The sequence below is a fragment of the Gobius niger genome (assembly GCF_951799975.1).
Source record: "Gobius niger genome assembly, chromosome: 6".
In the NCBI taxonomy this organism is placed as follows: Eukaryota; Metazoa; Chordata; class Actinopteri; order Gobiiformes; family Gobiidae; genus Gobius; species Gobius niger.
In genome coordinates, this window is record NC_136857.1 from 38,796,542 (window position 1) to 38,817,834 (window position 21,293).

The 21,293-nt window shown below is 43.3% G+C and overlaps 1 protein-coding gene across 1 annotated transcript in view; it reads left to right on the top strand.

The window, feature by feature from the left end:
* Nucleotides 1-9,103: 9,103 nt before the first annotated feature.
* Nucleotides 9,104-21,293, top strand: part of nrd1b (nardilysin b (N-arginine dibasic convertase)) — a gene marked incomplete at both ends in the record, with an annotated part of 48,845 nt that continues 36,655 nt past the window's right edge. Inside the window, 7 exons of the mRNA XM_079559060.1 lie at nt 9,104-9,210; nt 10,493-10,679; nt 12,796-12,877; nt 18,005-18,158; nt 18,222-18,295; nt 19,884-19,979; nt 20,044-20,166. Coding sequence (XP_079415186.1) covers nt 9,104-9,210; nt 10,493-10,679; nt 12,796-12,877; nt 18,005-18,158; nt 18,222-18,295; nt 19,884-19,979; nt 20,044-20,166 — 823 coding nt within the window. The remainder of the gene's footprint in view (nt 9,211-10,492; nt 10,680-12,795; nt 12,878-18,004; nt 18,159-18,221; nt 18,296-19,883; nt 19,980-20,043; nt 20,167-21,293) is intronic.

A 21,293-nucleotide genomic window follows, 5' to 3' on the forward strand; every position in this document is an offset into this window, starting at 1 on the left:
ACCCAAACTAACCCACCCTGACCCATCCACTCACCCGTCCACCCGACTGAACCGCGCCCATCCCGCCAAACCACCCCCGCTCCCACAGTCTGCTACGCCCAGGCTTTCATTCACTACTTACACTTTTCAAACAGGCCCCACAGAGTTGAAGGACGGGTCGAATGTAGAGAATTTACTACAAGGTCGTAAACTTTAAACTTAACCTTCAAACATGTCGTCCATGACTGAAACAAAGTCCGTCCCTGTCACTTTGTCCTCAACAGGTTCAGTTTGGAGCTTCACGGTGACTGCAGCTAATGCTAATGCTAATGCTAATAAACAGAGCTTCACCGTTAGCCAATCAGAGGCTGCTTTCTAAAAGCAAAACAGGGAAGACCAAAGTGAAACCCTGGATTAACAACTCTAGTGCAGTGGTTCCCAAAGTGAGGTCCGGGGCTTGTCCACCAAACAAGTACAAAAAATAACATTTCAAAGGGAAATGTGCATTAATCTATTCTAAAATAAACCACATTCGTGTCATTTGAATTGAGTAAATGATGATTATTGGGGGTCTTGGGAGGTTTTCGGATCCATAAAGGCAGGGCTGGACCGGCCATCGGGAGTTTTCCCGATGGGCCGACGTACTTTTGGGCCGGTTGGGCCAGTCAGACCGAGATAAGGCCCGTTATACCTTAACACCGGCCCACAGTTAGTGGGAAAAGCCATTAGAGTATCCATCTTTACATAACTCCTCCACTAGAGGGATGTGACGCCTTTTATACCCTCAGGTGGCTCTGTCTTGAGTCATGGAGAAGTGCATGCTGGGAGTTGTCAGGTGACTCCATCTTGCCCCTCATCGTCAGTGCAGTTTGGAAATCTTCTAGTTTCATCTACAGTTTGATCATTTGGTTGGTTTTGAGAAGTTTGTTTGTGCTGCAGTCGCGAGAGGAACTTCATTAACGGAACGCACATTTTAAAATTGTTAAGTAATTTAACAAAAGTTCCTTCAAGTTATAAATGAAAAGATTAAAGTGTTGAGTCTCTGAGGCGTTAGCTTGAATTCGGCAGAAACAAAATGCAACTATTGTCCTCGATATGTAGCTTATACTGTTTTAGTTCAAGACAAGGGTTTATTGTTTTGCTCATCACCTCGACTATTGCATTGAATATGACTGTTTTTTTTTTAGAGGGCCGGTCTTGACCCGAACGTCCCGGGACAAATTTTTCTGCCAGTCCAGCCCTGCATAAAGGGCCGCAATGTCACGGACTTTGGGAACAGCTGCTCTAGTGGATTTATCAGTCACTACATTTCCAAAAACAAAATAAATGTTATGTTGCACTGGTTCATATAAACACAGAAAACTGTTGAAAAGACGCAGACTTTGGGAGCTTTCCATCGTGTTGATATTTACCCAAAGCCACGCCCTCGCCCCTATCCTCATGCCCCGCCCCTATCCTCATGCCCCGCCCCTATCCTGATGCCCCCCCCCGGTCCCATGTGCCCGTGCTGTGTGGCGAGGACTGTGTGCGTTCTCACAAACCCATTTCCGGACCCGCCGTCCGTTTTGTGGCGTCCGAGACGTCGTTAACGAAGCGTCGCCTTCAAAAAAAACTTCAGCCACAAAAAGCACAATTTCTGAAACTCATTCGTCGAAAACACCGTCCTGAAGCGCGACGTCGCGGCCGCTTTGGCGTCGGGCGGTTTTCCTTTCGTTTACGCGAGCGTTCGATCACTGCCATCCGCCACATCCACGATCGAGAATAAAAAAGAGTTTATTATAAAAACCTACTATTTATTAAGGAAACAATACTCTCCAGATGTAAAGTAGTTCATGGGTGTAGCGTGTGTGAACTCTTATTTCCTCAGTGTGTTGTAACGACTTAGTGCCATCAACAGTTTCCTCAAAGGGACGTTGCCAAAGGACAGAGAGAGAAGTTCAAACCGCGACTTTTCTGTGAAAACACTATTTATTTATCATTATTTATGATTTGTTTGGTATTTATTGGTACGACTTCCTTCACAGCAGTGTTGGCTCCTTAAACTGGAACAGCAGTATAAATACGGGACGATCAACAATATTATCATTAAAACTTTTGCAATGGCATCTTAGTCATCGTCTTAGCCTTGGTTAGCATTAGCTTCGGTTAGCGTTAGCCTTGGTTAGCGTTATTAATCAATCAATCTATATATATAGAGCCGCTAGCCATGGTTAGCCTCAGTTAGCGTTGGCCTTGGTCAGCGTTAGCCGTGGTTAGCATTAGCCTCGGTTAGCGTTAGCCGTGGTTAGCGTTATCAATCAATCTTTATTTCTAGAGTGCTTTTCATACACAGGTGCATCGCAAAGTGCTTGACAATAAGACAATGAAAACATTCTCGCCCATCAAACCCTCCCAATATATACAGTTATCACAATACACAGCCTTGGTTAGCATTAGTCTCGGTTAGCGTTAGCCGTGGTTAGCATTATCCTCAGCTAGCGTTAACCTTGGTTAGCATTAGCCTCGGTTAGCGTTAGCCGTGGTTAGCCTCAGTTAGCATTAGCCTTGGTCAGCGTTAGCCGTGGTTAGCATTAGCTTCGGTTAGCGTTAGCCTTGGTTTGCATTAGCCTTAGTTAGCATTAGTCGTGGTTAGCATTAGCCTCGGCTAGCATTAGCCTTGGTTAGTGTTAGCCTTGGTTAGCGTTAGCATCGGTTAGCGTTAGCCTCGGTTAGCAGCATTCTCAGCATCACAGAGAACAGGTTTTTGGGCAGATGGATTACATTTTAGGAGCACAAGTGTCTGTCACAGTCAGACGTTATTTTTCTCATGTAGCACCAGCGCTAACGTTGTTGTTCCTGTTAGCATAAAGCATTTACCACAAAAGGACGATGCTATCAGTACAACCCTAAAGGATATTGACTGAAATCAAGGACAAACTGAGCTGTGAAGGAAAGCGTGACCACTTTATTTATTTATCGTATGTTACGTAAAAGTAATAATAATAATAATAATAATAATAATAATAAAAATAATAATAATAATAGAAGTTATCGTTGTAATTCTGTCATAAACATTTCCCAGATCAAATGAAATGTTCTTTTAATTGAGAAGAGAGACTTTTCTATTACTTTATGGTTACGTAAAAGTCGTTTATGTTTACATTTCGTGTTTTGGTTCTGAAGCCCGCCCACTGCCAACCGTCCAATTAGAGACACCCGCCTTTACTTTGGCGGTGCCATGTTCCGGGCTGAAAACGCTGCCGCCGTTTGGACGCACAGGGTAAAAAAACAAACAAAGGAGAGATGGACCAAGCCTTAGATCAAACGCACAACGTGTCCCACTAACGAAACCTGTTTTTAACTTCCCGCCGCAGAGTCCGAGCCCGAGCCGAGTCCGAGCAGAGTCCGAGCCCGAGCACGAGTCCGGGTCAGACCAGGGCTGCAGTCTGAAGGGCCCTGTCATGTTAAAGTAAAGCCACACGGCGGAACATTCCAGGTCAGGGCTGTCCGGCAGATCCCCCACACAAACCGAGTAGATCCTACATCCTGGCACTGGACTCATCTTGCAGGTGTTTTGAAAGCCAAAAGTGAACTGCCGCGCCCTAAAGGAGGTCCAGCGCTCCAGACCACTCTGCACCTTAGATCTGCAGCGGTTTGTTTGTGAGAAAGATTAGCAACTTAATGTTGAGCTAAATGTTTTGCAAAATAAAACTAGCTTTACTGCAACAGCTAATGATAATATTTTAGAAAAAATGTAAAGGGTAGCACATCAGCAGCACATTAGCCTTAGTTAGCGTTAGTCATGGTTAGTATTAGCCTTGGTTAGCATTAGCCTCGGTTAGCACTAGCCTTGGTTAGCGTTAACTTTGGTTAGCGTTAACTTTGGTTAGCGTTAGCCTTGGTTATCATTAGCCTTAGTTAGCGTTAGCCTCAGTTAGCGCTAGCCTCGGTTAGCATTAGCCTTGGTCAGCATTAGCCTCAGTTAGCATTAGCCTCAGTTTGCGTTAGTCGTGGTTAGCATTAGCCTTGGTCAGCATTAGCCTCGGTTAGCATTAGCCTTGGTTAGCATTAGCCTCAGTTTGCGTTAGTCGTGGTTAGTATTAGCCTTGGTCAGTATTAGCCTCGGTTAGCATTAGCCTTGGTTAGCATTAGCCTCAGTTAGCGTTAGCCTCGGTTAGCGTTAGCCTCGGTTAGAATTAGCCTCGGTTAGCATTAGCCTCAGTTAGCGTTAGACTCGGTTAGCATTAGCCTCGGTTAGCATTAGCCTCAGTTAGTGTTAGCCTCAGTTAGCGTTAGCCTCGGTTAGCGTTAGACTCGGTTAGCGTTAGCCTCGGTTAGTGTTAGCCTCAGCTAGCATTAGCCTCAGTTAGCGTTAGTCGTGGTTAGTGTTAGCCTTGGTCAGCGTTAGCCTCGGTTAGCATTAGCCTCAGCTAGCATTAGTCGTGGCTAGCATTAGCCTCGATTAGCATTAGCTTTGGTTAGCATTAGCTTCAGTTAGCGTTAGTCTCGGTTAGCGTTAGCCTCGGTTAGAATTAGCCTCGGTTTGCGTTAGCCTCAGTTAGCGTTAGCCTCGGTTAGCGTTAGACTCGGTTAGCATTAGCCTCGGTTAGCATTAGCCTCGGTTAGTGTTCGCCTCAGTTAGCGTTAGCCTCGGTTAGCGCTAGCCTCGGTTAGCGACAGACCTCTGTGTTTGCTGGATGATTAGCCAAATCGTCTGAAAATATCTCCGTTTTGTGTGACCCTGCTCCGTGTGGACAAGGCCTGGCTCTGAGAAAGGTTCCGTAGTGTGGCTTTAAGCGTTATGTACTGACTCTATAAACTCCAGGCTCCGCCCCCCGGGCCTCGGTGCCGCCCCGTCCTTTGGTTCCGTGGAGTGCGAGTGTTGCGTGCCGTCAGGTCGTCGTGTCGTGTGCAGTGACGTTTGTGAAGATTCCGGGCGACGCAGAGTGGGGGCTTTTCGCGCCCGTTTCCCAGTTTTCCGTAAACTCCGAAACGGCGTCGGAAAGACCAGAAGAAGCCGTGGATGTCGTGCGTTTTTTTTGCGATAAATATTTGCGGATATATTCTAGCTAAACGTGTGTCTGACGCCGTTCATGGACATTCCTTTCTCAGTGACTTGTAAAGATAGAAGTTAGAAGTGTGTTTATTTTTCTGCCGTGGTAAAAAGCAGAACATGATGATTCATGTAGAGTTTCTGTAAATCGTCGTCTCTCGAGGAATCGGGGCAAAAGCACAAAGTGACTGTACAAATATTGTGAATGTTTGTATATTATAGATGCATTTTAGTAATAAATAAAGCTCTTTACTCAGTAACATGGCTCGTCTCTTCCTCTTCTTCTTCTTCTGCTGGTGAAAAGAGAGAAGTTCAAACCGCGACTTATCTGTGAAAACACTATTTATTTATCATTTGTTTGGTATTTATTGGTACGACTTCCTTCACAGCAGTGTTGGCTCCTTAAACTGGAACAGCAGGATAAATATTATCATTACTTTTGCAATGGCATCTTAGTCATCGTTTTAGCCTTGGTTAGCATTAGCGTCGGTTAGCGTTAGCCTTGGGTGGGGTTATTAATCAATCAATCTTTATTTATAGAGCGCTTTTCATACACAGGTGCATCGCAAAGTGCTTGACAATAAGACAATAAAAACATTCTCGCCCATCAAACCCTCCCAATATATACAGTTATCACAATACACAGCCTTAGTTAGCATTCGCCTTAGTTAGCATTAGCCTCGGCTAGCGTTAACCTTGGCTAGCATTAGCCGCGGTTAGCTTTAGCCTCGGTTAGCGTTGGCCACAGTTAGCGTTAGCCATGGTCAGCGTTAGCCGTGGTTAGCATTAGCCTCGGTTAGCGTTAGCCTTGGTTTGCATTAGCCTCAGTTAGCGTTAGTCATGGTTAGCGTTAGCCTTGGCTAGCGTTAGCCTCGGTTAGCGTTAGTCGTGGTTAGCATTAGCCTTGGTTAGCACTGGCCTCGGTTAGCGTTAGTCGTGGTTAGCATTAGCCTTGGTTAGCACTAGCCTCGGTTAGCGTTAGCCTCGGTTAGCGTTAGTCGTGGTTAGCATTAGCCTTGGCTAGCATTAGCCTCGGTTAGCGTTAGTCGTGGTTAGCATTAGCCTTGGTTAGCACTGGCCTCGGTTAGCGTTAGTCGTGGTTAGCATTAGCCTTGGTTAGCACTAGCCTCGGTTAGCGTTAGCCTCGGTTAGCGTTAGTCGTGGTTAGCATTAGCCTTGGTTAGCACTGGCCTCGGTTAGCATTTTAGTAATAAATAAAGCTCTTTACTCAGTAACATGGCTCGCCTCTTCTTCTTCTGCCGGTGAAGTGCAGATGATCAGCTCATGTGTTTTCTATTACATTTCATTAACAGCATTATCTGCCTCCAAGTAAGTATAATCAACTTATTTTTTAATGAAAAAGAAATATTTACATAAACAATCCAGTAAAATAGATGTCTTTAAATGTGTGTTTCCTCTTTTTCCTTGTCTTCCCTTAAAAACACATTTAGTAAAAATAATAATAGAAGTGACTTCAGACCCTCTAACTTAACCAAGCTCATTTTCTCCAGTTTGGCTTTACCCAAATCTAAAAGCTTCTCGACTGGAATTCACAGCCTCTAGGCCAGAGTAAGTTTGAAAGCTAAGACCTTCAAAAGTGCGCTTTTGTTGTTTTTCATCCTCGTTTTCGTCGCTTTTTTGATGCTTGTCGTTTATCATTTGAAAGCTAAGACCTACAAAACTAGTCTAAGCTTTTTCCTTGTTATGATCATCATAGTTCCTCCTTTTTGTTTGTGTTTTGTTTGTGCCTTTTTAAAACGTTTTGGTCACATAAAAGAAATAGACAAAAAAGTGAAAAAAAAAATGTAACAAAAATGTGATAAAAAAGCAACAAAAATATGACAAAAATGTAACAAAAACGTGAGAAATATTTGATACAAAAGTGGGAAAAATGTGACAAAAAATGTAAGAAAAAAGTGAGAAAAATGCAACAAAAAAATTATGAAATTTGACAAAAATGTGACAAAAAAGTGACAAAAATGTGACGAAAAGTGATCAAATGTGGCAAGCAAAAACGACTAAACCGTGATAACAAAAACAAGGAAGAAGCTTCAGTTTTGTAAACTCCAGTCACGAAGCTTTTAGATTTGGGTAAAGCTGGAATTGATTCTCTCGGTTCAGGCGGGGGTTAAGAGATTAAAACGTAATTTTCACCCAATATTTCCATGTTTTTAAGAAAAGTCCGCGGCTGTTTCTTTAATTCGTCTCCTAGCAACGGCCCGCTGCACGAGCTCCGCGGACCCAGCCAATCACAGCGGGTTGTTCTTGACTGACGTGCGTGTGGACCAATCAGAGGCTCTGTTTTGCCCGCTGTCTGTAAAGCCGTGTCTTTAACGTTAAGCCGCTAAACTCTGAGAAAAGCTCCGAAATATCCGAGAGAAATAAGCGAAAAGTGACCGGGAGCAGGGAGAAAGAGGGGGAAAGGCGTCCCCACCGCCGCGGAGCTCCTGCCCGGGCTGTCAGCCGCTGTCAGCCGCTGTCAGCCGCTGTTTGGAGCGGGTTCGGGGCGGACTGTGGTGTCTCCGGTGAAGCTCAGGTAAAGCTAACGGGCTAACGGAGCTAACGGCTGCTCATCACAAACTTTACTTTATCCTTTAAATGACACAAACCACAGCTCTTTGTGAAATGACCCGCGAAAACTTCTATTTATGAGTCAAGAGACGATGTGTGAGAGCTGGAAATCAAGTTTAAAATATCTGAATATTAAACACCATTTAACCTCTTAACCTCCGCCTGAACCGAGCACATGATTTACTCCAGTTTGGCTTTACCCAAAATCTAATAAAGAGTCAAAATGAGGCCAAAAAATGAGGATGAAAAAAAATAAGTGACTAAACATGTACTAAAAATAAAAAAATCACAATAAATATGACACAAATGTGACAAAAAATTACAGAAGTGTGATTAAAATATGACATTTTTTTTTTTTTTTTACAAAAATATGACATTTTTTTTTTTAAAGTGACAAAAATATGACAAAAAATATGACAAAAAATATGACAAAAAATATGACAAAAATGTGACAAAAAATATGACAAAAATGTGACAAAAAATATGACAAAAAATATGACTAAACTATGACCAAAAAACGACTCAAATGTGACAAAAAATTACGAAAATTTGACAAAAAATACAAAAATGTGTCTAAAATATGACCAAAATTTAGTAAAATATGACAAAAAATTACAAAAAATGTACAAAAATGCAAAAAAAAATTGCAAAAATGTGACTAAAATATGACAAGAAATTACAAATGTGACAAAAACATTACAAAAATATTACCAAAAAAATGACAAAAATTAACAAAGAAATGTAAAAAAAAAAATGCAAAAAAAAATGACAAAAACGTGACTAAAATATGACCAAAAAATTACTCAAACGTGAGCCAAGAAACGATGTGTGAGAGCCGGAAATCAAGTTTAAAAGCTCTGAATATAAAACACCATCTAACCTCTTAACCTCCGCCTGAACCGAGCACATGACTAAATATATGACAAAATTGACTAAAATATGACAAAAAATTACAAAAAAACAAACAAAAATTTGACAGAAAATTGCTAAAATGTGACCAAAAAATGTGACAAAAAAATTACAAAAATGTGACTAAATATATGACCAACATTGAGTAAAATATGACAAAAAAAATCATTTTTTTTTTACAAAAACGTGACAAAAAATTACAAAAATGTGACCAAAAAATGACAAAAAATGTGACAAAAACATTACAAAAATGTGACAAAAATTGACTAAGAAATGACCAAAAAATTACTCAAATGTGACTAAAATATGACAAAAAAAAAAAGACAAATGTGACAAAAACACTGCTGTAAAAACAACAATAACACAACAAAAAAGGCAACAAAAATACAGCTAAAGAGAGATGTAAAATCAACACGAAGCCACGACAGAGCGACAAAAAGGTGACCAAAACATGACAATAAAAACTACACAGTGAGACCCCATGGAGACTGGACTCGTGTTTCTTGCCGCAGAAAGAATTGATTAAAAACTATCAATAACAAAGGTTATATTTGGTCCTGCTGTGACATCACCTGCATACCCTCCACTCTGTCCACCCTCAGTGTGTGGACCATGGCTCTGAGCAGCGAGTCTGTGATGGAGCACGGAGAGCCTGCGCCCGTGAAGGAGCAGGGAGATCCAGACATCACCAAGTCTCCCAGCGACCCCAAAATATACAGGTTTGTTCTAACCATTGTTTTGGTCATCGATTCATCTACTCAATGTTTTTACGATCCACCCATGAACCGTTTGGCTGTGAATGGAGTGTGGAAATTATAACTCTTTTCCCACATGAAGCTAACGCGCAGCCGTTTGTAGAGAGAGTTAACTAAAAAGTCATGTTTGTAGGACGCTCCTAGTGGTTTAAAAAGGTACTACACCTGAACCTTTAAGAAATAGTCCTTTAACCTCTTAACTCCCGCCTGAACCGAGACGATCTTTTTCCTCACGTCATGTGTTTGTTGGGTTTCAACTCATTTTTGTAACTTCTCTGTAATTTTTTGTCATTTTTTTGTCACGTTTTTGTCATTTTTTCGTCCGTTTTTTTATCATATTTTTGTCATTTTTTTGTCACATTTTTATCACATTTTTGTCATTTTTTTGTCATAATTTTGTCACATTTTTGTCATTTTTTTCGTCAATTTTTTGTCACATTTTTGTCATTTTTTTGTCACATTTTTGTCATTTTTTCATCAATTTTTTATCACATTTTTGTCATTTTATTGTCATTTTTCGTCAATTTTTGATCACATTTTTGTCATTTTTTTCGTCAATTTTTTGTCACATTTTTATCATTTTTTTGTCACATTTTTGTATTTTTTTTGTCTCATTGTCATTTTTTTTCGTCATTTTTTCGTCACATTTTTGCTTTTTTTTGTCTCATTTTTGTCATTTTTTCGTCAATTATTTTATTAGATTTTTGTCATTTTTTTGTCATTTTTCGTCAATTTTTTGTCACATTTTTATCATTTTTTTGTCACATTTTTGTCATTTTTTTTCGTCATTTTTTCGTCACATTTTTGCTTTTTTTTATCTCATTTTTGTCATTTTTTCGTCAATTTTTTATCATAGTTTTGTCATTTTTTTGTCATTTTTTGTCACATTTTTGTCACATTTTCATCATTGTTTTCGTCTCAGTTTTGTTGCTATTTTCTCAGCTTTTTTCCCAGAAGCTTTTGTATTGGGGTAAAGCCAAACTGGAGAAAATGTGCTTGGTTCAGGCTGGAGTAAAGGGGTTACGATGAGATAAATGTACTGGATGCATCCGACTAAAAATATGACCGACGTTACTGTACAGATGCAGGGACGGAAAGTCTCTTGTCAAGTGAATCCTGGCCTTAAATTTCATCAAAAGCATTACATTGCATTAAACTCTCATACGTGAATCTAAAGGTCTGAATGTTTTCAGATGTGTTAGATCTGACTGTGCTTGGGACCGTGCTTATGTCTGGCCGAACACAGGTTCCTGGAGCTGCCGAACGGACTCCGAGTGTTACTGATCTCAGACTGCAGTCCCATCAGCGCCGCCTCCTCGGACTCCTGGGACTCCTCGGACTCCTGGGACTCCTCGGACTCCTGGGACTCCGGGACCACCATCTCCACGGAAACGCTGGAGGAGGACACGCCTACGACGAGCTCCGAGAAACAGGTTTGATCCCGACGACTAAACTATTCCATCATCCTCATATCTAAGACCTGACGCTTTCCCGCTGTTTTCACCAATGTGACAATCTTATCTTTTACAAATGACCAAACCAGTTCAAACCAGGTGAGGCACGGCCACAGTATTTATTATTAAGATCTACAAATACAAATATGGTATACTTGGTTCACGCAGCTCATCTGATCTTCTCTTTGCTTCTGGAAACTTCAAGGTGGACATTTGGCTCAAAAACATAATTGTCCTGAACAAAAAAAACACTTTCCCCTTTTTACACAACTTCTTTTTTCACATTATTTCCCCCAATTATTATATTTCTTCCAAACTTTGCCCTAATTTTTTCTAACCCTCCATTTTTCAGTTACCGTAAATTCTCTAATACTGGCCTGTATTCCATTAGAGGCCGGGTCTAACAGAGGCCGGGTCTCCGACAGAGGCCGGGTCTCCGACAGGGGCCGGGTCTCCGACAGGGGCCGGGTCTCCGACAGGGGCCGGGTCTCCGACAGGGGCCGGGTCTCCGACAGGGGCCGGGTCTCCGACAGGGGCCGGGTCTCCGACAGGGGCCGGGTCTCCGACAGGGCCCGGGTCTCCGACAGGGGCCGGGTCTCCGACAGGGGCCGGGTCTCCGACAGGGGCCGGGTCTCCGACAGGGCCCGGGTCTCCGACAGGGGCCGGGTCTCCGACAGAGGCCGGGTCTCCGACAGGGGCAGGAAGTAACAAACTGAACCCGGGCCGAGGGCGACGCTGCGGAGGAGCTGATCCCAGCGTAACTTTGACACAGATTTAGCCACTTTTCAAACCTCCTGTGACCATATTTGGAAACAGGACAAATGTTTATGACCCTCCAGGGTTTTAATAAAGTCTCCATCGCGTCTTCAAAGCACGTCCAGCGTGTGCAGGTCAGTCCCACGCCTCAAAATAACTCCTCCCATCAGCGCGAGCGTCTCGTCTTCTCTCGGGTCAGTCTCATGATCGATCACAAACACAAACGCTCCGTCTAAACTCGCCTTTTACACGAGATAACAACAAATAATCCGGTCCGGTAAAAACGAAACAGAAACCTGCAGTGACACTGATGTCAAAGCTCCGCTAACAGCAACGAAACACTTCCTGTTGTCCCGACAAAATAAAAGGCGTCAATGTTCCAGCCGCTGGGAGAGGGTTTGAAATGTTCATTAATAAATGAACCTCATATTTTAGGTGCAAATGGAAACAAATCTTGTTTTTCTTCATTTTCCTGGTCGTCTGTTTTGCTCAAATAGAAATAAAGGCCTGTCTCTAATTGTGGCCTGGTTCCAATAAAGGCCTGGTCCCAGATGCCCTTGAGTAAATAAAGGCCCCGGCCTATATTAGAGCATTTATGGTGCAAATCCTTCAAACCGTCCATTTCAATGTGATCTTGTAGACGACATATTGCCCGGCTCTCGTTCAAACACACTTGTTTTTTAACGAGAGCCTGTGAACGCAGCTCGTCTTCACCGGGACCTGTCAGAGGAGTAAAGCAGTGTGATACAGGTGTGATACAGGTGTGATACAGGTGTGACAGCTGTGAGGTGTCAGCAGGGGGCAGCGTGCTGGTGCTGGACGTCCCTAAAGAACAGACTAGTCCAGATGTTCAGACCAAAGAGGGACAGAGCAGAGACAGAGACAGACCCGTATGACAGCGACATCGAGGACACCGTGAGTACAGCCCCCAGCCCGGAGAAACACAGGGCCAGGACAGGGAGGTGCCCACGCTTATTCATTCACAAGAACTGACATGTTTGGTGTCCACGTGTAGGATGGACTCACACTGACAACATGTGCACACTAAGGGACTAAACTTTAGGGACGTTTTCATTCCACTCTTTGAAAATGACAGTAAGGATTTGTTTGAAAAATACAATGAGACAACTTATTTTGGGGAAAAGGAAAGAAAAAAGCAAATAAATGTCACAGACGGGAAACGTTGAGCCCAAAAATGTGTGGTTTATTTGTCGTTTACTGAATTATAAGTCGATATTCTGTAGTAATTATCGTGACAGGCCAATGTCTAATTCCTGTCTGATTTATTGAGCTTTGATGAATTGATTAAATTGTTATGAACCCTGAAGTTTGTCTGCAGGCGGCGGCGGCTCTGTGCGTGGCTGTGGGCAGTTTCAGCGACCCAGAGGAGCTCCCGGGACTCGCTCACTTCCTGGAGCACAGTGAGTACAGCGCCCCCTGTCCACCTCATGAAGCATCACTTGTGTTAGGTGCATTTGTTGAGTGGACTTTGGACGGATGTGGATGTTCTTTGATGGAAGCGCAGAGGTGTTCATGGCGCTAGGGCTGGGGACCGCTATGTTTCTCATTACTAAGAAATGTGTGAGAAATTGGGAATAATGTGGCAAAAAAGTCAGGTGAAAATGTAGCAAAAATAAGGATTGTGTTGTATTTTAACCCCTTAACTCCCACCTGAACCAAGCACTTTTTCTCCAGCTTTACCCCAATCTAAAAGCTTCTGGAAAAAAGGTGTGAAAATAGCAACAAAACTGAGACGAAAACAATGATGGAAATGTGAAAAAATGGAGAAAATACTGACGAAAAAGTGACAAAAAATGGACAAAAATTTGACAAAAAAGTGAGAAAAATTTAACGAAAAATTTAGAAAAAATGGACAAAAAAGTGTTAAGAATTTGACGAAAAAGTGACAAAAAAATGGACAAAAAAAAAAAGTGACGAAAAAGTCACGAAAATTTGACGAAAATGAGATGACTGCCCAACATGTGAGGAAAAAGATCAATTTAGTTTTGTAGGTCTTAGCTTTCAAATGAGGCGTTACACTGGCCGACAGGATTTGGGTAAAGCTGAACTGGAGAAAATGCTCTCGGTTCAGGCGGGAGTTAAGAGGCTAAAAATGTGGGGATAACGGAAGATATCAGTGGATAAAAAAGTTAGCAAAAATGTTTGGGGAAAAATTGGGAAAATTACCCCAAAATGGGGCAAACACATCCCTGTAAAAATAAAACAAAATAAAGAATATATATATCTTTTTTAATAGGACAAACATTGGGCAAAAAAGGGTAATAGGGAATTTATCAGCAATAAAAAATTAGCAAAAATTAGTATATAGGGTAAAAAATTGTGAAAAATAAAAAATGTGGGCAAAAATAAGAATAAAGGGGAAAAAATAAAAAATGGTATGAACATTGGGGAAAAACATTTGAAAAAGAAGGGAAAAAAATAGAAAAATATAATAAAATTGGACAAAAATGGGCCAAAAAATTGGGTAAACTGAGCTGAAACAACTCACCTCCTTTAATCCTGTCCCTGAAGTTGAGTTGGACCTAAACTCTTTTTCTGACACCAGACCTGTATCATTTAACGGTACCCAGCCCTAATCATGGTTTTGGATTTGTCTCTGTGTCAGTGGTCTTCATGGTCTCTGTGTCAGTGGTCTTCATGGTCTCTGTGTCAGTGGTCTTCATGGTCTCTGTGTCAGTGGTCTTCATGGTCTCTGTGTCAGTGGTCTTCATGGTTTCGTTGTCAGTGGTCTTCATGGTCTCTGTGTCAGTGGTCTTCATGGTCTCTGTGTCAGTGGTCTTCATGGTCTCTGTGTCAGTGGTCTTCATGGTTTCGTTGTCAGTGGTCTTCATGGTTTCGTTGTCAGTGGTCTTCATGGTTTCGTTGTCAGTGGTCTTCATGGTCTCTGTGTCAGTGGTCTTCATGGTCTCTGTGCCAGTGGTCTTCATGGTCTCTGTGTCAGTGGTCTTCATGGTCTCTGTGTCAGTGGTCTTCATGGTCTCTGTGTCAGTGGTCTTCATGGTTTCGTTGTCAGTGGTCTTCATGGTTTCGTTGTCAGTGGTCTTCATGGTTTCGTTGTCAGTGGTCTTCATGGTCTCTGTGTCAGTGGTCTTCATGGTTTCTGTGTCAGTGGTCTTCATGGTTTCGTTGTCAGTGGTCTTCATGGTCTCTGTGTCAGTGGTCTTCATGGTCTCTGTGTCAGTGGTCTTCATGGTCTCTGTGTCAGTGGTCTTCATGGTCTCTGTGTCAGTGGTCTTCATGGTTTCGTTGTCAGTGGTCTTCATGGTTTCGTTGTCAGTGGTCTTCATGGTCTCTGTGTCAGTGGTCTTCATGGTCTCTGTGTCAGTGGTCTTCATGGTTTCTGTGTCAGTGGTCTTCATGGTTTCGTTGTCAGTGGTCTTCATGGTCTCTGTGTCAGTGGTCTTCATGGTTTCCTTGTCAGTGGTCTTCATGGTCTCTGTGTCAGTGGTCTTCATGGTTTCTTCTCCTTGTCAGTGGTCTTCATGGTTTCGTTGTCAGTGGTCTTCATGGTTTCGTCTTCATGGTCTCTGTGTCAGTGGTCTTCATGGTCTCTGTGTCAGTGGTCTTCATGGTCTCTGTGTCAGTGGTCTTCATGGTTTCGTTGTCAGTGGTCTTCATGGTCTCTGTGTCAGTGGTCTTCATGGTCTCTGTGTCAGTGGTCTTCATGGTCTCTGTGTCAGTGGTCTTCATGGTTTCGTTGTCAGTGGTCTTCATGGTCTCTGTGTCAGTGGTCTTCATGGTTTCGTTGTCAGTGGTCTTCATGGTTTCGTTGTCAGTGGTCTTCATGGTCTCTGTGTCAGTGGTCTTCATGGTTTCGTTGTCAGTGGTCTTCATGGTTTCGTTGTCAGTGGTCTTCATGGTTTCGTTGTCAGTGGTCTTCATGGTTTCGTTGTCAGTGGTCTTCATGGTTTCGTTGTCAGTGGTCTTCATGGTTTCGTTGTCAGTGGTCTTCATGGTTTCGTTGTCAGTGGTCTTCATGGTCTCTGTGTCAGTGGTCTTCATGGTCTCTGTGTCAGTGGTCTTCATGGTCTCTGTGTCAGTGGTCTTCATGGTCTCTGTGTCAGTGGTCTTCATGGTCTCTGTGTCAGTGGTCTTCATGGTCTCTGTGTCAGTGGTCTTCATGGTCTCTGTGTCAGTGGTCTTCATGGTTTCTGTGTCAGTGGTCTTCATGGTCTCTGTGTCAGTGGTCTTCATGGTTTCGTTGTCAGTGGTCTTCATGGTCTCTGTGTCAGTGGTCTTCATGGTCTCTGTGTCAGTGGTCTTCATGGTTTCGTTGTCAGTGGTCTTCATGGTCTCTGTGTCAGTGGTCTTCATGGTCTCTGTGTCAGTGGTCTTCATGGTCTCTGTGTCAGTGGTCTTCATGGTTTCTTCTCCTTGTCAGTGGTCTTCATGGTCTCTGTGTCAGTGGTCTTCATGGTTTCGTTGTCAGTGGTCTTCATGGTCTCTGTGTCAGTGGTCTTCATGGTTTCTTCTCCTTGTCAGTGGTCTTCATGGTTTCGTTGTCAGTGGTCTTCATGGTCTCTGTGTCAGTGGTCTTCATGGTCTCTGTGTCAGTGGTCTTCATGGTCTCTGTGTCAGTGGTCTTCATGGTTTCTGTGTCAGTGGTCTTCATGGTCTCTGTGTCAGTGGTCTTCATGGTCTCTGTGTCAGTGGTCTTCATGGTTTCGTTGTCAGTGGTCTTCATGGTCTCTGTGTCAGTGGTCTTCATGGTTTCGTTGTCAGTGGTCTTCATGGTTTTGTTGTCAGTGGTCTTCATGGTTTCGTTGTCAGTGGTCTTCATGGTTTCGTTGTCAGTGGTCTTCATGGTCTCTGTGTCAGTGGTCTTCATGGTTTCGTTGTCAGTGGTCTTCATGGTTTCGTTGTCAGTGGTCTTCATGGTCTCTGTGTCAGTGGTCTTCATGGTTTCCTTGTCAGTGGTCTTCATGGTCTCTGTGTCAGTGGTCTTCATGGTCTCTGTGTCTGTGGTCTTCATGGTCTCTGTGTCAGTGGTCTTCATGGTCTCTGTGTCAGTGGTCTTCATGGTCTCTGTGTCAGTGGTCTTCATGGTTTCCTTGTCAGTGGTCTTCATGGTTTCCTTGTCAGTGGTCTTCATGGTCTCTGTGTCAGTGGTCTTCATGGTTTCCTTGTCAGTGGTCTTCATGGTTTCCTTGTCAGTGGTCTTCATGGTCTCTGTGTCAGTGGTCTTCATGGTTTCGTTGTCAGTGGTCTTCATGGTCTCTGTGTCAGTGGTCTTCATGGTCTCTGTGTCAGTGGTCTTCATGGTTTCGTTGTCAGTGGTCTTCATGGTTTCGTTGTCAGTGGTCTTCATGGTCTCTGTGTCAGTGGTCTTCATGGTCTCTGTGTCAGTGGTCTTCATGGTCTCTGTGTCAGTGGTCTTCAGGGTCTCTGTGTCAGTGGTCTTCATGGTCTCTGTGTCAGTGGTCTTCATGGTCTCTGTGTCAGTGGTCTTCATGGTCTCTGTGTCAGTGGTCTTCATGGTCTCTGTGTCAGTGGTCTTCATGGTCTCTGTGTCAGTGGTCTTCATGGTCTCTGTGTCATTGGTCTTCATGGTCTCTGTGTCAGTGGTCTTCATGGTCTCTGTGTCATTGGTCTTCATGGTCTCTCTGTCAGTGGTCTTCATGGTCTCTGTGTCAGTGGTCTTCATGGTCTCTGTGTCATTGGTCTTCATGGTCTCTCTGTCAGTGGTCTTCATGGTCTCTGTGTCATTGGTCTTCATGGTCTCTGTGTCAGTGGTCTTCATGGTCTCTGTGTCATTGGTCTTCATGGTCTCTGTGTCAGTGGTCTTCATGGTCTCTGTGTCATTGGTCTTCATGGTCTCTCTGTCAGTGGTCTTCATGGTCTCTGTGTCAGTGGTCTTCATGGTCTCTGTGTCAGTGGTCTTCATGGTCTCTGTGTCAGTGGTCTTCATGGTCTCTGTGTCAGTGGTCTTCATGGTCTCTGTGTCAGTGGTCTTCATGGTTTCCTTGTCAGTGGTCTTCATGGTCTCTGTGTCAGTGGTCTTCATGGTCTCTGTGTCAGTGGTCTTCATGGTCTCTGTGTCAGTGGTCTTCATGGTCTCTGTGTCAGTGGTCTTCATGGTCTCTGTGTCAGTGGTCTTCATGGTCTCTGTGTCAGTGGTCTTCATGGTTTCCTTGTCAGTGGTCTTCATGGTTTCCTTGTCAGTGGTCTTCATGGTTTCGTTGTCAGTGGTCTTCATGGTCTCTGTGTCAGTGGTCTTCATGGTTTCGTTGTCAGTGGTCTTCATGGTTTCCTTGTCAGTGGTCTTCATGGTTTCGTTGTCAGTGGTCTTCATGGTCTCTGTGTCAGTGGTCTTCATGGTTTCATTGTACCTGGTCTTCATGGTTTCGTTGTCAGTGGTCTTCATGGTCTCTGTGTCAGTGGTCTTCATGGTTTCGTTGTACCTGGTCTTCATGGTTTCCTTGTCAGTGGTCTTCATGGTTTCGTTGTCAGTGGTCTTCATGGTCTCTGTGTCAGTGGTCTTCATGGTTTCATTGTACCTGGTCTTCATGGTCTTGTCTCCTTCTCAGTGGTCTTCATGGGCAGTCAGAAGTTCCCGCAGGAGAACGGCTTCGATGCCTTCCTGAAGAACCACGGGGGAAGTGACAACGCCTTCACGGACACCGAACACACCGTCTTCCACTTCTGCGTGGAGAGGAGACACTTCAGGGAGGCTCTGGACAGGTACAACACCCGGACCGGACCCGGACCGGTCCTGGACCGGATCTAAAGCTGTGTCTGTCGCAGATGGGCCCAGTTCTTCATCTGTCCCCTGATGATGGAGGACGCCGTGGACCGAGAGCTGGAGGCCGTGGACAGCGGTCAGTTCCTCTACATTTACACTTAGATTCAAAACCTCTTACTTCGGCTTTACCCAAATCTAAACGATCTCGCCTCATTCGAACGACCCACAAAACTGATCTTTTTCCTTTCGTTGTTTTTTGTTGTTTTTTGTTGTTTTTTGTTGCATTCTCATCCTCCTCGTCTTCTCGTTTTTGTCCCTGTTTTGACGCCTTTTTCAAGAATCTTTTAGATTTGGGTAAAGCCAAACTGGAGAAAATGTGCTGGGTTCAGGCGGGGGCTAAATAATAGGTTTATATCTGTCTTTATATCTGTCACCTAAAAAGTGCTAATAATGACAGATGTCAAAATAAAAGCACCATCTTTTTCATTTGTTCAATGTAAACACTTTAACCTCCTAACTCCCGCCTGGACCGAAAGGATCTTTTTCCTCACATCAACAGATTTTTTTTCCATCATTTTTTTTGTTGGGTATTCAACTCATTTTTGTAAGTTTTTTGTCATTTTTGTCACATTTTGTCACATGTTTGTAATTTTTTCTTCAATTTTTTTAATCAATTTTTTGTCATTTTTTTGTCAATTTTTTATCAAATTTTTGTCATTATTTTGTAGTTTTTCGTCATATTTTTGTCATTTTTTCTTCAATTTTTTTAAATTAATTTTTTGTCATTTTTTTGTCCAATTTTTATCAATTTTTTATCAAATTTTTGTCAAATTTTTGTCATAATTTTGTCATTTTTTCATTTTTTTAAATCAATTTTTTGTCATAATTTTGTATTTTTTTTGTCACATTTTTGTCATTTTTTTATCACATTTTTGTCATTTTTTCACATATTTTTTCTCACTTTTTTGTCACATTTCCATCATTGTTTCCGTCTCAGTTTTGTTGCTTTTTCACAGCTTTTTTCCAGAAGCTTTTGGATTGGGGTAAAGCCAAACTGGAGAAAATGTGCTCGGTTCAGGTGGGAGTTAAGGGGTTAAATGTGTGTATTTAATGATGATTGTAATGTTGCAAGTACCTGCTGAACTAACCAATGAGACGAGCTGTGCTTTTATTCTGGCGGGCTGGATCCAAACAGGAAGTCACTTCTTGGCCGGAGTTGTTATGAGTTGAAGTTATGCAGAGTCGTTTCTTTCTTTTTTTGGTCCACATTTGTCCTTGTTTTCCCTGTTTTTTCCCTCATTTTGCTAATTTTTCATTACTAATATTTTTTCCCTTTGTTTTCCCTATTTTTTTTTTATTTGTTCCTTATTTTTGCCACTATTTCTCCCAAATTATTCCCAATTTTTTTGGACATTTCTTGACGTTGGAGATGAACCTGATATTGTAAATGTGCAGATCTCCCGAACATTATTGCTCTGTTTTCTAATATTATTAGTATAGGTATTTTAAAAAAGTATGGCTCAGGCATCGGCATCGAAAACCAAGTATCATAATCAAAACAAATTTAACGGTGCTCAGCCCTAGATTTGATCTAATCCATCGGAGCCGTTTGTTGTCTTCATCGACTCCTCATTAAGGAAAAGGCTCCTGTAGCTGAAGCATTTGTTGGACTCAGACGTGTTGAGGCTGAACTCTCCCCTTCCACCTCTCGCCTGTGCCCCCAGAGTTCCAGTGCCTCCGGCCCTCCGACAGTCAGCGGAAGGTGGCGCTGTTCGGCAGCTTGGCCAAACCCGGGCACCCCATGGGGAAGTTCTTCTGTGGTGAGGAAGCACCAGGCGTCGCTTTGGTGAGGCTTCAGTGATTATTCAGCTTCTCGTCTTTCAGGAAACTCTCAGACGCTGAAGCTGGATCCCAGAGCGAGGGGCGTCAACACGTACCAGCGCCTCCGAGAGTTCTGGAGGAGGAACTACACGGCGCAGTACATGACGCTGGCCGTGCAGTCGCGAGGTGAGGCCCGGAGAAGAGACTGGCTCTTATAAAGCTAACAGGACTGAGGAGTGGTTTATTACAGCAGCACTGAGAGCGCTGACAGTTTTCCCCCCATTTCAGAGTACTTTAACAGGTATTTGATCTCTTACTTCAAATCAAATTCACTTTATTTATCCGTTAGGAACTTCATTTGCAGAAGAAGCGCCAGTACGGGCCCGATAAAAACAGCACATCCACAGTCATACAACACAATCAACATGTGCAATAATAAATACATTAAAGACAATATAGTGGGCCTGTGATAGACCCAGGAGGTAGGGAGGAAAGTGGAGGTCGCCCTCTTTGTCCCACGAGGGAAGGACCTGAGCCTGCGTCCTGACGACAACAGTGAGAGTGCAGAGTGTGAAGTCACATCTCAGGAAAACGAGCTCCACAGTCCACACGAACGCACCGCTAGTCCTGCAACAGTTAAAGAGACTAGATGCAAGTTGGCCATTTTATACTCACTGCTGCCACCTCAGGTCATATGTGTAACTGCAGCTTCTGTATTAAGCTCGTGCATGACGGCACTTTAGACCCGAAGTAACACCTTTCTGAGTGACAGTGCAGGATTGTAGAGGCGGTTGTGGTGAACAGGTCTGAGCTCATTCTACACATTAGGACATGGAGGAACATGTAGGGGAGGAAAATACTTGGTTTTAACATTTTTAAAGTCTCTATAGTCCCTGTATAGTCCATGGTATTAACGTGACCATGGTATTAACGTGACCATGGCACCATCAGAAACAACCGTCCGACGCAAAGCCTCGTCGTGCATTATCCCTTACTTAGAAAGAGATGGAGCTACAGCCGACTGTGGCGCGGATTGTTCGGCTCTCAGCCTAAATCGGGACCAAAACAAAAGCACATGTTCACCCATCCCCCCGCCCCCCCCCAACAACCCCTCGCCCCGTCCCGGCCGCAGAGTCTGGTAGGAGGAAAAGGCGGTTCTACATAACAACTCCACTCGTCATGAGTGTTTCTCCACCCTATGTACTTCCCACTTAAAGCTCTAAGTCTAGAGCTGCAAGATCTCAGAGCAACTTCTCACAATATCTAAGACGGCATCGATAAAAGACTCACTTGTGCGGCTGCTCCTGGCCGGA